Source organism: Bidens hawaiensis, unplaced genomic scaffold, assembly GCF_021521415.1.
Source record: "Bidens hawaiensis isolate Kalapana, Puna unplaced genomic scaffold, B.hawaiensis_p1.1 tig00084971_1, whole genome shotgun sequence".
Taxonomy (NCBI): Eukaryota; Viridiplantae; Streptophyta; class Magnoliopsida; order Asterales; family Asteraceae; genus Bidens; species Bidens hawaiensis.
In genome coordinates, this window is record NW_027504131.1 from 1 (window position 1) to 11,882 (window position 11,882).

The 11,882-nt window shown below is 35.6% G+C and overlaps 3 protein-coding genes across 5 annotated transcripts; 1 reads left to right on the forward strand and 2 right to left on the reverse strand.

Annotated features, from left to right (window-relative positions):
- Positions 1-3,083: 3,083 nt before the first annotated feature.
- LOC143607677 (uncharacterized) lies at positions 3,084-5,900 on the reverse strand. Of its 3 annotated transcripts, none has more exons than XM_077083043.1 (9): positions 5,783-5,900; positions 5,680-5,701; positions 4,536-4,592; positions 4,366-4,447; positions 4,193-4,288; positions 3,974-4,098; positions 3,648-3,666; positions 3,394-3,491; positions 3,084-3,291 (listed from the first exon to the last, which is right to left on the reverse strand). In XM_077083043.1, the coding sequence occupies exons 1-9, from the start codon at positions 5,886-5,888 to the stop codon at positions 3,111-3,113; spliced, it is 786 nt and encodes a 261-aa protein (XP_076939158.1). In that variant the 5' UTR covers positions 5,889-5,900; the 3' UTR covers positions 3,084-3,110. The 3 variants fall into 3 exon arrangements, with proteins under 3 accessions (XP_076939158.1, XP_076939157.1, XP_076939156.1); XM_077083042.1 differs by having other exon boundaries at positions 3,084-3,313; positions 3,392-3,491; XM_077083041.1 differs by having other exon boundaries at positions 3,084-3,491.
- An 822-nt stretch (positions 5,901-6,722) lies between these two features.
- Positions 6,723-9,688, forward strand: LOC143607678 (uncharacterized). Its single transcript, XM_077083044.1, has 5 exons — positions 6,723-6,858; positions 7,804-8,225; positions 8,304-8,438; positions 8,507-8,662; positions 8,741-9,688. The coding sequence occupies exons 2-5, from the start codon at positions 7,806-7,808 to the stop codon at positions 9,092-9,094; spliced, it is 1,065 nt and encodes a 354-aa protein (XP_076939159.1). The 5' UTR covers positions 6,723-6,858; positions 7,804-7,805; the 3' UTR covers positions 9,095-9,688.
- LOC143607679 (general transcription and DNA repair factor IIH helicase/translocase subunit XPB1-like) lies at positions 9,269-10,991 on the reverse strand. The gene is made up of 9 exons (XM_077083045.1): positions 10,946-10,991; positions 10,677-10,870; positions 10,429-10,592; positions 10,273-10,345; positions 10,079-10,192; positions 9,894-9,974; positions 9,755-9,814; positions 9,585-9,668; positions 9,269-9,508 (listed from the first exon to the last, which is right to left on the reverse strand). The coding sequence occupies exons 2-9, from the start codon at positions 10,731-10,733 to the stop codon at positions 9,269-9,271; spliced, it is 873 nt and encodes a 290-aa protein (XP_076939160.1). The 5' UTR covers positions 10,734-10,870; positions 10,946-10,991.
- Positions 10,992-11,882: the final 891 nt, after the last annotated feature.

Sequence of the window (11,882 nt, forward strand, 5' to 3'; positions counted from 1 at the left end):
CATGCAGATTGTCTAAATTTTAACTGAAAAATTGTTGGTTATTAATGTCTTATATTTGGTGTTATGTTAAAATTTTTCCATATAAAATCATTTAAATAAAAATCAATCTCCTGAATCCATTAGAAAAAATTCAAAAAAAAATGGTTGCTCCAACTTTACAAAGGGTTTGTAGGATTTGCATGATGCTCCAACGCTTAATTCGATCAAACATGGACTCTTTTATAAGTTTAAACGTATAGAGTTCTTTATAATGCCTCTTAGATACGATAACAACAATTTTTTTATATGCATAGCATCTATTTTAAAATATAATAGGAATTTTTTTTAACTAACTACATGTTCTCGTGACTCGTAAGAAAGAGTTTAAGAAAGTGTTTTAATCCGATTAAATGTTGTCATGTGACTTTATGAAGCTTTGCTCAAATATAGTCATGTAAGTGTGTTCTCATAAGGAAAAATTTGAGTAGTTACATGTTTACGTGAGAGAGAGAGAGAGAGAGAGAGAGAGAGAGAGAGAGTTAAGGTTTAATTTGGTTAAATATGGCATTAAGCTTTGCTCAAATATAGTCATGTAAGTGTCAATTTTTTTTTGAACGAACAACTAAGTAACGTTGGGTACTTCGTATGCGGCCCCCCACTGGCTAAAGGTAGCCCGAGCCGGCCACTAGTCCGGACGGACGAAGCCCCTAGCGGTCCACCTATTGAGGGATTCATCGGATAAAACCCGACCCCCACGCCCGCCAAATGGCACGACAGCGAGGAGCCGGTAAAACCGGGTGAGATCAGGACTCGAACCATGGCAAGCCATGGTCATCCCTCATATCTTCCATATAAATTGGTGGTAGTGAGGTTTGAACCCCCTAACTCTCACTAGTAAAGTGAGTGCTCTACCATTAAGCCACAACCAATTTATACATGTAAGTGTCAATTAATAAGTTTCTTTTAAGGGAAAAAAAATTTTTATTAGCAGATATGAAATATGCATTAGCGTGTTAAAAATAATCTAAAATTAATGTAGGTCACTTTAGGAAAATATATGCATTGAAACAAATGATTATGCTAGTGAACTACTGAAATATGTTGCTCTTGTAACATAAATACACCTTATTGTGAACTAGTTAATGTCATCATTCATCAAGTCCTTTGTTTTGCATCCTTCCTTCATACACAAAGCAGGCTCACTAAGGTTTTAGTTACACGAAATGATTAATATGACTGATTAAAAGTTATCTACAAGCAAATGAATAATCAAATTCGTTACATTATCAAATATTGACAAGATGGAGCTTCCAACGAAAAGAAAGATCGTTAGATGCAAATCAATCATATATCCTTGAAATTAAAGAAGCAATTTTCGTATCATAAACGAAGCCAAAACACTAGTCACTAGCACCTCTCAATGTTTAATGTGGCAACAAAACGAAAATCCTAATCAATGAAAAAGTTAAAGATACCCTCAAAAACCTTTTGGTCTAAAGCAAAAGCATTTATGTATTTATTTTTTGTAATAAAGAAGAGTCGGCCTATGGTTTACTTTTGATGTTCTAATGTTCTATTAGCTTATTAAATAATGTCATTCTAGAAGTGTTGCATTTAGGGTCTAAACGAACCAAACGTTCATCGAACATTTCATAAACTGTTTGGCGAAAAGTTTGTTTATATTTGTTTGTTTAATAAATGAACTAACATAAACAAAAAATTTCGTTCAATTAGTCAAACAAACAAATATGAACAAAACCCCGTTCGTTCGATTGTGTTCGTGAATGTTTGGTAATGTGTTAATCAACGTCGTTCATGTTCGTTTGTACATATTAATGTTCATGAAAGTTTTTGTACATATATTTATTTTATCAAAACATTTTATATACTTTAATTTATCACCCCTAAGATAAAACATGAAACAATATTCTCACATTATTCTTGAGCTGTTTCCATTTATTTTCTTATTACCTACATAAATAAATACATCGAATTCAATCTTTAGACTCCGTCGATTTTATTTGTGTTTGTGAACCGTTCGTGAACACGTTCAATTCCATAATGACCGAACATGAAAATAAAATCTTGTTTGGTAAGTGTTTGTAAACTGTTCGTGAACATATTATTTTCTTAACAAACGAACATTAATTAACAAAACGTTGTTCGTGTTCGTTCGATTCGTTACAGCACTAGTTGCATTTGCTTATTCAATTTTATAGAATTCGTACCCCCCCCCCCCCCCCAATATATGTTTGTATCATTATTTATTCTGATAGAGCTCTAAAGAGCTTGTTTTATTAAGCATACATATATCAGTATCGACTTGATATCAACTTACTAATTTGTGACAATATTTGCATATTACTAAAAGCCCGTGACTGTTATTTGCGTTTTTCTTTTACATGATTACCCGGTAACTCATATAGTCATACATATAACAATTATTACATTCGAATTGATTACACGAATTAATCATGTGTTATAAACTTTGTAAAGGCTTAGCTATATTTTTTTCATTAAATGTATCGATTCGGTTACGAGAACTATTTGTTTTCTAAAAAAAACACGATTATGGCATTGGCTATCTAGACAACCTTTTTTCATACACTTTCTCTCTTACACATACCTCTCTTTAAACTCATATGGGTACCACTAATATTTAAGACCTTAATTAATTATTATTTCTTAAATAATTTTATCATTTCTTATGTTTGTCATCTTATTGACAAATATATCACTGTAATAACTAGGATATATTATTAAGAATAGTAACAAGTATCAAATATGAAGAACTTGCAACCAATGTATAACATCTAATCTCTTGTAACAATCAATATTGATTGTTTTATTCATCAAGAACTCTTAAAACTTTATTTTTGGTCACCGTGGACGGAAATTCCCCATAACGTTGCTCATCGTTAGATATCTCTCACCCATACACAACAGACGGTGCAATTTTTCTCTCATCTACAACCACAAACACCCAAAACACGTTAATGGTACTAACCAATATCTCTCATACTAAGCGAACAACGTTGAATTTGACTAACATGTTAAGAAATTCAGTATAAGCAAAAATAATCTAGAAAATTTGACCATTTTTTCTTGCGGAATAACAACATTGTAACAATTTACTTTTGTTGATTTGGCGGTGGTGGCGGGTGGCCTTGACCATCATGAGGCGGAGGAGGAGGAGGTTGAGATTGATATGCCGGAGAAGGGTACCCTTGCTGTGGTGGAGGATAAACCACAGGAGGGTACCCTTGATGTTGTGGCGGATAGGCGCCAGACGGGTACCCTGCTGGAGGATACATTTGCGGGTATCCTTGAGGTAGTTGAGGATAGCCGGCAGGCGGGTACCCTTGACCATAATGTGGTTGACCATATTGCATATGTGGCGGTCCGCCATGATATGACTGGTCAACCCTTGACATTTCTTGGACAGGTGGCACATCCATTGGACGGATTTGAAATTTCCCATCTCGTTTGTCCATTTCAACTTTGTGTTGTGTCTACAAAATTATTATTACCATCATCATCATCGTACTCAGTAAATCTCACCAATAGCAAATTATTAAATTATTATTACCAAATGTATATAATAAGTTCATACACTTATTTAAAATAATAATAATGAAAATCCAATAGAAAACAACATATTAGCATACCTGCATGCAACTGCAGACCCTACAAAAGCAAATCACAAGAGTGACAACATTCAGTATATTCTGTATAACTTATAACAATTTTAACGAGAAAAACATACAAATAACTGGAGTAATATTCCTGAACTATTATTACTCTATAGTTTTTCTAACTAGAGTAATTATAACTACTCTACTTATTTTTTGAATCGAATTACTAGCTAGTTTAAAACTATAGAGTAATAATAACCACTCTGGTTATTTATAAGTTTAGTAGGTTAATTTCATTTGTATCAAATCCCACGCCTGATTTGTTTTAACTAGATATATAAAAGTTAAAATCCGCTTACGAGCAAAAAACCAGATCGGCCAAGCAATTCAGCAACTGGGATGCTTCATTGAGCTCTTCACTTCCAACAATGCACGCGATAATGGAGAATATGCACGCGACTTGTTGAAGGCAAACCATGAAGCCCTGAATGCAATATAATTATCAAAATGGTCAAGATATTGGTCAACTAAAAATGAAAAGGACTAAAGAAAAGAAAGCTTCACAAGAGATCGATTACAATGATGCAGTTATCGCATTTTGTTGTTTGTATGTTAAACTCGTCTTGCAGCATGAATCGTGTGGATGCTACTGAGTTTCCAAAGCAGAAGAACACCTAAAAATTACATAGTAAACATGAAATTAAAACAATTGTGATAAAATGAGTGTAAGTTTACATATTGTTTTTTGTACCTCTGTGCAAAGGCAAAATGTAGGGCATTTTCGCTCTCCACACTTTCCGCTGCAGGGCATATATCCACCGCAGCATGTATACCTATATCAGAAGATTTTTAATAATGTTTGATATGAATAATCTTCATAGTTACTGATGTTTGAATGATGATTAAAAATTAGTGATTTACCTTGACATGTCACCATAGAGGGCTCGCTTACGAAGCATGTACGATGCGCATGGTCCACTGTATAATTGATGTTTAGGAAATTAGTTGGCTAAGGAAAAGTCTAGTTAAGAATTGTCATCACAAATACAAAAGAAATCAAGTATTAAAACCTACATGTGTTGTATTGCAATGTTGTATAGTTTTAAAATAGTTAGGAAAAAAAATCATCTTACAGACAGTTATCAAGTTTTTTCCGACCAGTTTCGAGTATGAACTGTAACCAAACCATTCGGTACGCTTTGAAAATTCCTAATCCAACCAAGTGAAAATCGTACTCAGTAAATCTCACCAATAGCAAAGCTATGGTAGGGTCTGAGGAGGATAAAACGTAGACAACCTTACCACTGTCCCGTAGAAATACCAAGGCAGCTTCCAGTGAGACCCCCTGGCTCAATAGTAGTTTTGCATCAAGCCTTTGACATAAGACACATTACACATAACACTCAACCATCGGAACCCCCGCTGATTGGTACATGTACCCTTGTCTTCCGGCCATCAGCGTCACCACATGATGGCTGATTAACCAGTGGCGAAGGCTATTGAGGGCCAGGGGTGGCCCCGACCCCCTTGTTTTTCGCGTAGCAGTGTGAATTTAGGTGTTTTTCATCCGAAAATTTTTATACGTAGTGTAAATTTACCCGTTTCCGACCAAAAATTTGAGCCCCCCCCCCACCCACACGTTTATAAATTTTTAAATACATTTTGAGTACAAACCACCCCCCCCCCCCCCCCCCCGGACATTCGTGTCCAAGCTTCGCCACTGTGATTAACCTTCCGCCACTTTGAACGCTAGTTTCACGAAACTAGTAAAATAACGTCAAAATTAGTTCAATTTCACTTTTGTCCACCTTATGGCCCACACACATATATATATACATCATACGCTACAAAGTGAAAAATAAAAAGATAAAATAAATCAACCGTGAAACCAAACCGATGACAAGTTTCACGGTTTCATAGTGTGTATTTTACATACTAACATAGTATAGGGAGTAACACTATTAGTTCAAAATTCAGTTAGCTTTCGTTAGAACCGTGTTAGGTTAATTTCATTTTCTTTCAATCTAAATCAAATAAATCGAATATCATGAAGGCGATTAATTACCAGAAGAACGCGAAGCAGCAATCTACAACAACAAACACGTACAATACGAAAAATTAGAACGGATTCAATCAAAATGAAACAAAATATATTGGATATTAATTACAAGGAGTATCGGCAGCCATGGTGCTCATGAGATCGGTGTGCCATACGTTCCGGTAGCTCTGCCGGTACTTCATTTTGTCCACTTGATCCTGAGCGGCCTTACTCATTGTATCGAGTTGTTATGTTACGTACACGTACAAATTATCCAATACGATCAGAAACCAAATCGTATCGTATCGAATCGTTCGATTTGTGAACCGAATAATGTTGCAGTTGATCTATAGATTTGGAAAGGTGTTATTAGCTCCTGATTTCAGTTGTTACGATTGGTTTTGAAAGTGGTAATAAATCGGAAATTATGAGAATGAAATGAATGCATGAATTTGGAAATTTGGAATTTGCAAAGATGCCCCTCGTATTATTCTCATATTGCGAAGTAGTCCTTTTACAATTATAAGTTTCTATACAAGGCTTTTTGATATTTTTTTGGTATGGCGTGTACATTGTTAATAAAATTTTGTACGGGGTTCAGGTCAGAATAAGATTGGATCAGTATTTAACAAAGGTGGCGGGTGCTAAGCCATATTTTAATCGGAAATAAGTTCTGGTTAAAGTGTAATATTTTGAAATTAAATTTATCGTCTAGGAAGAATAAATATCAAAATAGATTCACCCGTGATATTTTTTTTATGGTGGGTAGTACAAGTGTTGTTACTTGTTAGAACCAGTGTTATATAAATTTATTTAAAACTAAGCACGTCTCAACGGTGTATTTAGAATTTTGTAAAACTTTATATTTTGAAACTTATAAACGAAAAACTAATTATAAGTAAAACTAAAATCTAAAAATATAATAAAAAAAATTTTAATGAAAAAACTCATCCTAACCAGTTTAGTGTCTCGTCTTTGACAAATTTTTTAGCCTAAAGCAGTTGTCCCAACCAATTTTATATAATAATCTTTTAACTCTAAATATTTAGTCAGCCCAACCAAAATACTTTAAAAAAGAAAAATAGGATTCCAGGGCTGACTGGCGAGCCTCTTATCACATATTATTATCTCTCTTTCTTTCAACTGCTACTAATCCCACCGCCAGTCATCCCGCCGGCGAGCTGTTCTTCGCCGGAAACTGTTCAGGTATCTTCTTTCACTTCTTACGTTACATATTCCAACCTCATATTATTCAATTATTCATAATATTATGTCACTAATTGCTTGTTTACTTCATAAGTTCATATGCTACTTGTATCCAAACCCTAGGGCTTTTACACTGTTTTTTCACAAGTAAAATCATATTACTTGAAGTTAAAGTTAAACCTTAATTACCCACATCACAATTGGTTGAAATTAAAAACCTTTTTATAATGAACTGTAGATTAAACTTAAGGTGCACACCAACTGTTTGATAAAATGCCACAGTGAGAAAATTAGGGGTGAGGAGAAAACCGAAACCAAACTAACCGAACCGAAGCATAACCGACGGTTAATTTTTTGTTTTTTTAGAAAACTGAATTTTTGGTTTTGGTTCGTTTTTTCATTTTTAAAAACCCGAAAAAAACCGAACCTAACCGGTTTATGGTGATAAAGATTATGAAAATGATGAAGACCGGGACTAAACTTTGAAGTAAGGATTGGGACTAAACTTTTGGTGTTTTTTGATTAAAAACTTTGTTGAACTTCAATCTCTACTTCTAGCAACTTTGTATTTGTATGACTCAACGTAACACGAGCCTATGTTTTTTTTAATTCAATATACAGGTGTACTCTAATACGCTTTTACAAGCTTAAATTAATCATTTTTATTTTTAAATTTTTTTTGCAATGTCCGCATAGAATTGAAAAAAATAACAGACTATAACTGGACCGAAATTGAAAATCCGAAAACCGAACTGTTTGTTTATTCAAAAAAACCGATGACTTCGGTTTTGGTTTTGCCTAATAACCGAACCGTGCTCACCCCTAGAGAAACACATGTTTTTCTGTTGAATATTAACTCATATATGTACAAGACTTGATTTTTATGCTTATTTTGATAGAATTTGACCCAGTTTTTATTTATTTATTATTATTTTTTTATTTTAGAGATGAAGAGAATGATAGCATTAGGGTTTGAAGGATCAGCCAACAAGATCGGTGTTGGTGTCGTGACTCTAGACGGTATGATATTATCAAACCCGCGTCACACCTACATCACTCCTCCTGGTCAAGGATTTCTCCCTCGTGAAACTGCGCATCACCATCTCGAACACGTTCTTCCGTTAGTCAAAGAAGCTCTTGAAACCGCTCAAATCACGTTGAAAGATGTTAACTGTCTTTGTTACACCAAAGGTCCTGGAATGGGTGCGCCGTTGCAGGTTGCTGCCATTGTTGTACGCGTTCTTTCGCAGTTATGGAAGATTCCCATTGTGGGTGTGAATCACTGCGTTGCTCATATTGAAATGGGACGTGTTGTCACTGGTGCTGATGATCCTGTTGTTCTTTACGTTAGTGGTGGAAACACGCAGGTAACTTCACCAGTATTGTTATTATTATTAACTTATTATCATTATTGATTATTGATTTTTTTTGTTTTTTATGATTAGGTAATTGCATACAGCGAGGGCAGATACCGTATTTTCGGTGAGACGATTGATATAGCAATTGGTAATTGCTTGGACCGATTTGCTAGGGTTTTAATGTTGTCAAATGATCCTAGTCCAGGGTACAACATCGAGCAGGTATGAATTTGTGTTTTCAATACTCTTGTTTAGATTTATGTATTGAAGATAAATTTTAATTTATTCAGCTTGCTAAAAAAGGAGAAAAGTTTATAGATCTTCCTTATGTCGTAAAAGGAATGGATGTTTCTTTTAGTGGTATATTAAGCTATATTGAAGCGGAGGCTGAACAAAAGCTTAAAAATGACGAGTGTACCCCTGCGGATTTATGCTACTCGTTGCAGGTAAACGAATAATATACATGGTTACACAAACTATAATATTAAAACGTTAACGACTTAATTTAACTTTTTTGGTTTTAGGAAACGTTATTTGCCATGCTTGTTGAGATTACAGAACGAGCGATGGCTCACTGTGACAAGAAAGATGTGTTGATTGTTGGTGGGGTCGGGTGCAATGTGCGGCTGCAAGAGATGATGAAAGTTATGTGTGGTGAAAGGGGCGGGAAACTGTTTGCCACTGATGATAGGTACTGTATTGATAACGGGGCAATGATTGCGTATACGGGTCTCCTTGAATATGCTCATGGAAATACGACTCCGTTTGAAGAATCGACTTTCACTCAGAGGTTTAGGACTGATGAAGTGTGGGCGGTTTGGAGAGACGATAAGAAGGATTCATCCAATGTCACTATAACACAAAACGCGAGTAACTAAGGATCGTTGGTGGACTGAGTTGTCATATTTAAACCTATTCTTATGCTGATTGTTTCTCAATATGGAATTGATGTTATTAGAATTAATTTGTATGCTGATTAATTTGTGGATTTATATGCTGGAAACTTGGTGAGAAGCTTTGTATAATATTTTCACGGGACATATCCAACTGTACTATGTTCGTACATAACGTTGCTTGAACAGTTGATGTCGTTTTGCTGGATTCTTAGGCTTGCTCTTTGCACCGCCTCCTTTTTGACCGGTCCCAAACTCGTGATAAACGACCCCTTTAGCTCCTGACATGGCACTCATGGACCCTATGCGGCGACTTGCTTGACCCTTTTGAAGTGCTATTTCATCCGCATCGTCTTCCAGTATTTCCAAACCTAATGCATCATCTCCAGCACTTAACACCTGTCATAAAACCAATCAGTCAGCACCCGCGTTAACCTGCACGCAAACGTTATCATAAGAGAGAAAGACACAAAACCTTCCCGAGGAGAGAGAGTTGATCTTCTAGACGATGATAGCTCAACTCTGACCCTGCATCCGGTGGAGGCAAGCCTGTAATCACCTGTTAATCACAAAAAACAATCAACTCCTTATATCTATTGATATTTAATGAGTCTATTCATAATGGAAACTATGAAATATTATTACCTTAAAGCTATAACCTTGATCAACTAGAAATTGCTGCCTCTTAGTTGAGTAATACATTTCCTGCATTATCAAGGTTAATTAATTAGCATATACATATAGTAGTTAACACTTAATGATAATACTAATAATATAATATTACCTGTGTATCTGTAGATACTAGAGAGTAGAAAAAGGCGTTGTATTCCTCTTTTCCTCCCGACATTCTATCCTGTAGACGACCCTATACTCAAACAACAGAACAGAAAGGACACTGATTATTAGTTTTTTTTCACAAAATATGAAAACCATGTAAATTAATAGGCGCGATAATAACTTAAAAAGTACCTTTGCCCTGAGAATACGTCCAAGACGTTGGGCTTCCTGACGCCTCGAACCAGCATGTGATGAAATTTGAATAATCACATTTGCTTCAGGTATATCGATCGAATTATCACCAACCTACCACATTTAATAACACACGCAAATAATATTACAATACAACGCGTTTCTTTACCAAAATGGCTTTTTAAAAGTTTTACCTTTGAGAGGAACACAGTATTGAGTGTCTTGCTGGTTTTGAAAGACTCTAATATCTTTGTTCTTTCAACATGGCTGCAAACAAAATACAATACTTAAACACGCGCAAGACGAATAAACTATTATTATGATCTTTTTTTCTAAAAGCTGGAAATAACCTTGTGGCACCATAAATCATCGGCTTGCGAAGTTTCATCGCATATTCAGTGAGTGCAAAAAGATTATCAGCAAATACAATTATCTTATCGCCACGTTGCTGCTCATGAAACCGAATAAGAAACTCGCAAGCTCTAAACTTATTAGGATTCATCGCATATAGTGCCTGCAGTCAAGGCAACACATAAACATTTGTTAAATATAAGTTTAATAACAAGTTAACAATAATAAACTTTCTAAAACATAATACCTGTTTCTTCTTAGAATTTTCTTTCTTTAAATATTCAGCAAAAAACTCTTTGGTCATTGGACACCACACTTCAGCACATTGTACATTTGCAATGAATCCGCCTTTGACCAAATCCAACCAATTTGCTTCATACAACTTTGGACCGATTAAAAAATTCAAATCTGAAATTTTTTCATCCTCTCTAACAAGTGTAGCTGAAAGATTAAAAAGATTAATAATTTCAACATTAAACAAAAATAATACAGCATATTAAACCGTTAAAAATATACCAGTAAGTCCAAGCTTGCAATGAGATTTAGTGATGCTAATGACTTTACGAAATGTAACATCCCGAAATTTCAAGATAATATTAATTATATTACTTAATAATAGAGGGAAAGTTTACTCGGGTTATCGGGATATAAATAGAGTAGGAGTTGGTATGGGTCGGGCTAGTGTTGGGTAATGGATATGGGTTATGGACTTGGGTTACGAACGAAGGAAGGAGAGTCCATGGGCTTAAGCCCATGATCCCTAATATAAATACCCTTAACCACCATTTCTCACATATTCCATACACACACTCAAAACACACACATTCCAACCGATCAAGATTCGAAGCCGAGACCCGAGATTTTGTTGATAGATCTGAGTTGGTAAGGTAAGAACAAATCCAACAAAGCTAATATTACTGAAAATGGTTAGGATTGGATGGGTTAACCGGACCCGAAACCCAAACTGCCCAAATCGGACCCCTAAAACGTCGATTTTAGGCCGATTGGATGGTTGGGATTTGTAGGCGCCGATCATACGATTCCGTGGGTACCAAAATCGAGTTATTTGGCTAAGAAACGAAGGAGTTATGGGCAAACAGATCTGCAGCGCGATAACTTCGCCTGCAAGATTAAGTTCGCCTGATGAACTTCGCCTTCAAGCGTAACTTCGCCTAAGGATAACTTCGCCTGAAGCCAAGTTCGCCTAAGGTTTAACTTCGCCTGAAGCCAAGTTCGCCCGAGGTTTAACTTCGCCTGAAGCCAAGTTCGCCCGAGGTTTAACTTCGCCTGAAGCCAAGTTCGCCTAAGGTTTAACTTCGCCTGAAGCCAAGTTCGCCTAAGGTTAACTTCGCCTAGAGCTAAGTTCGCCCGAGGGTTAACTTCGCTTAAAGCCAAGTTTGGTTAGAAAATAAATTATAAAGCGATAAGTTAAAGTAAGCTAATACTAGGCCAC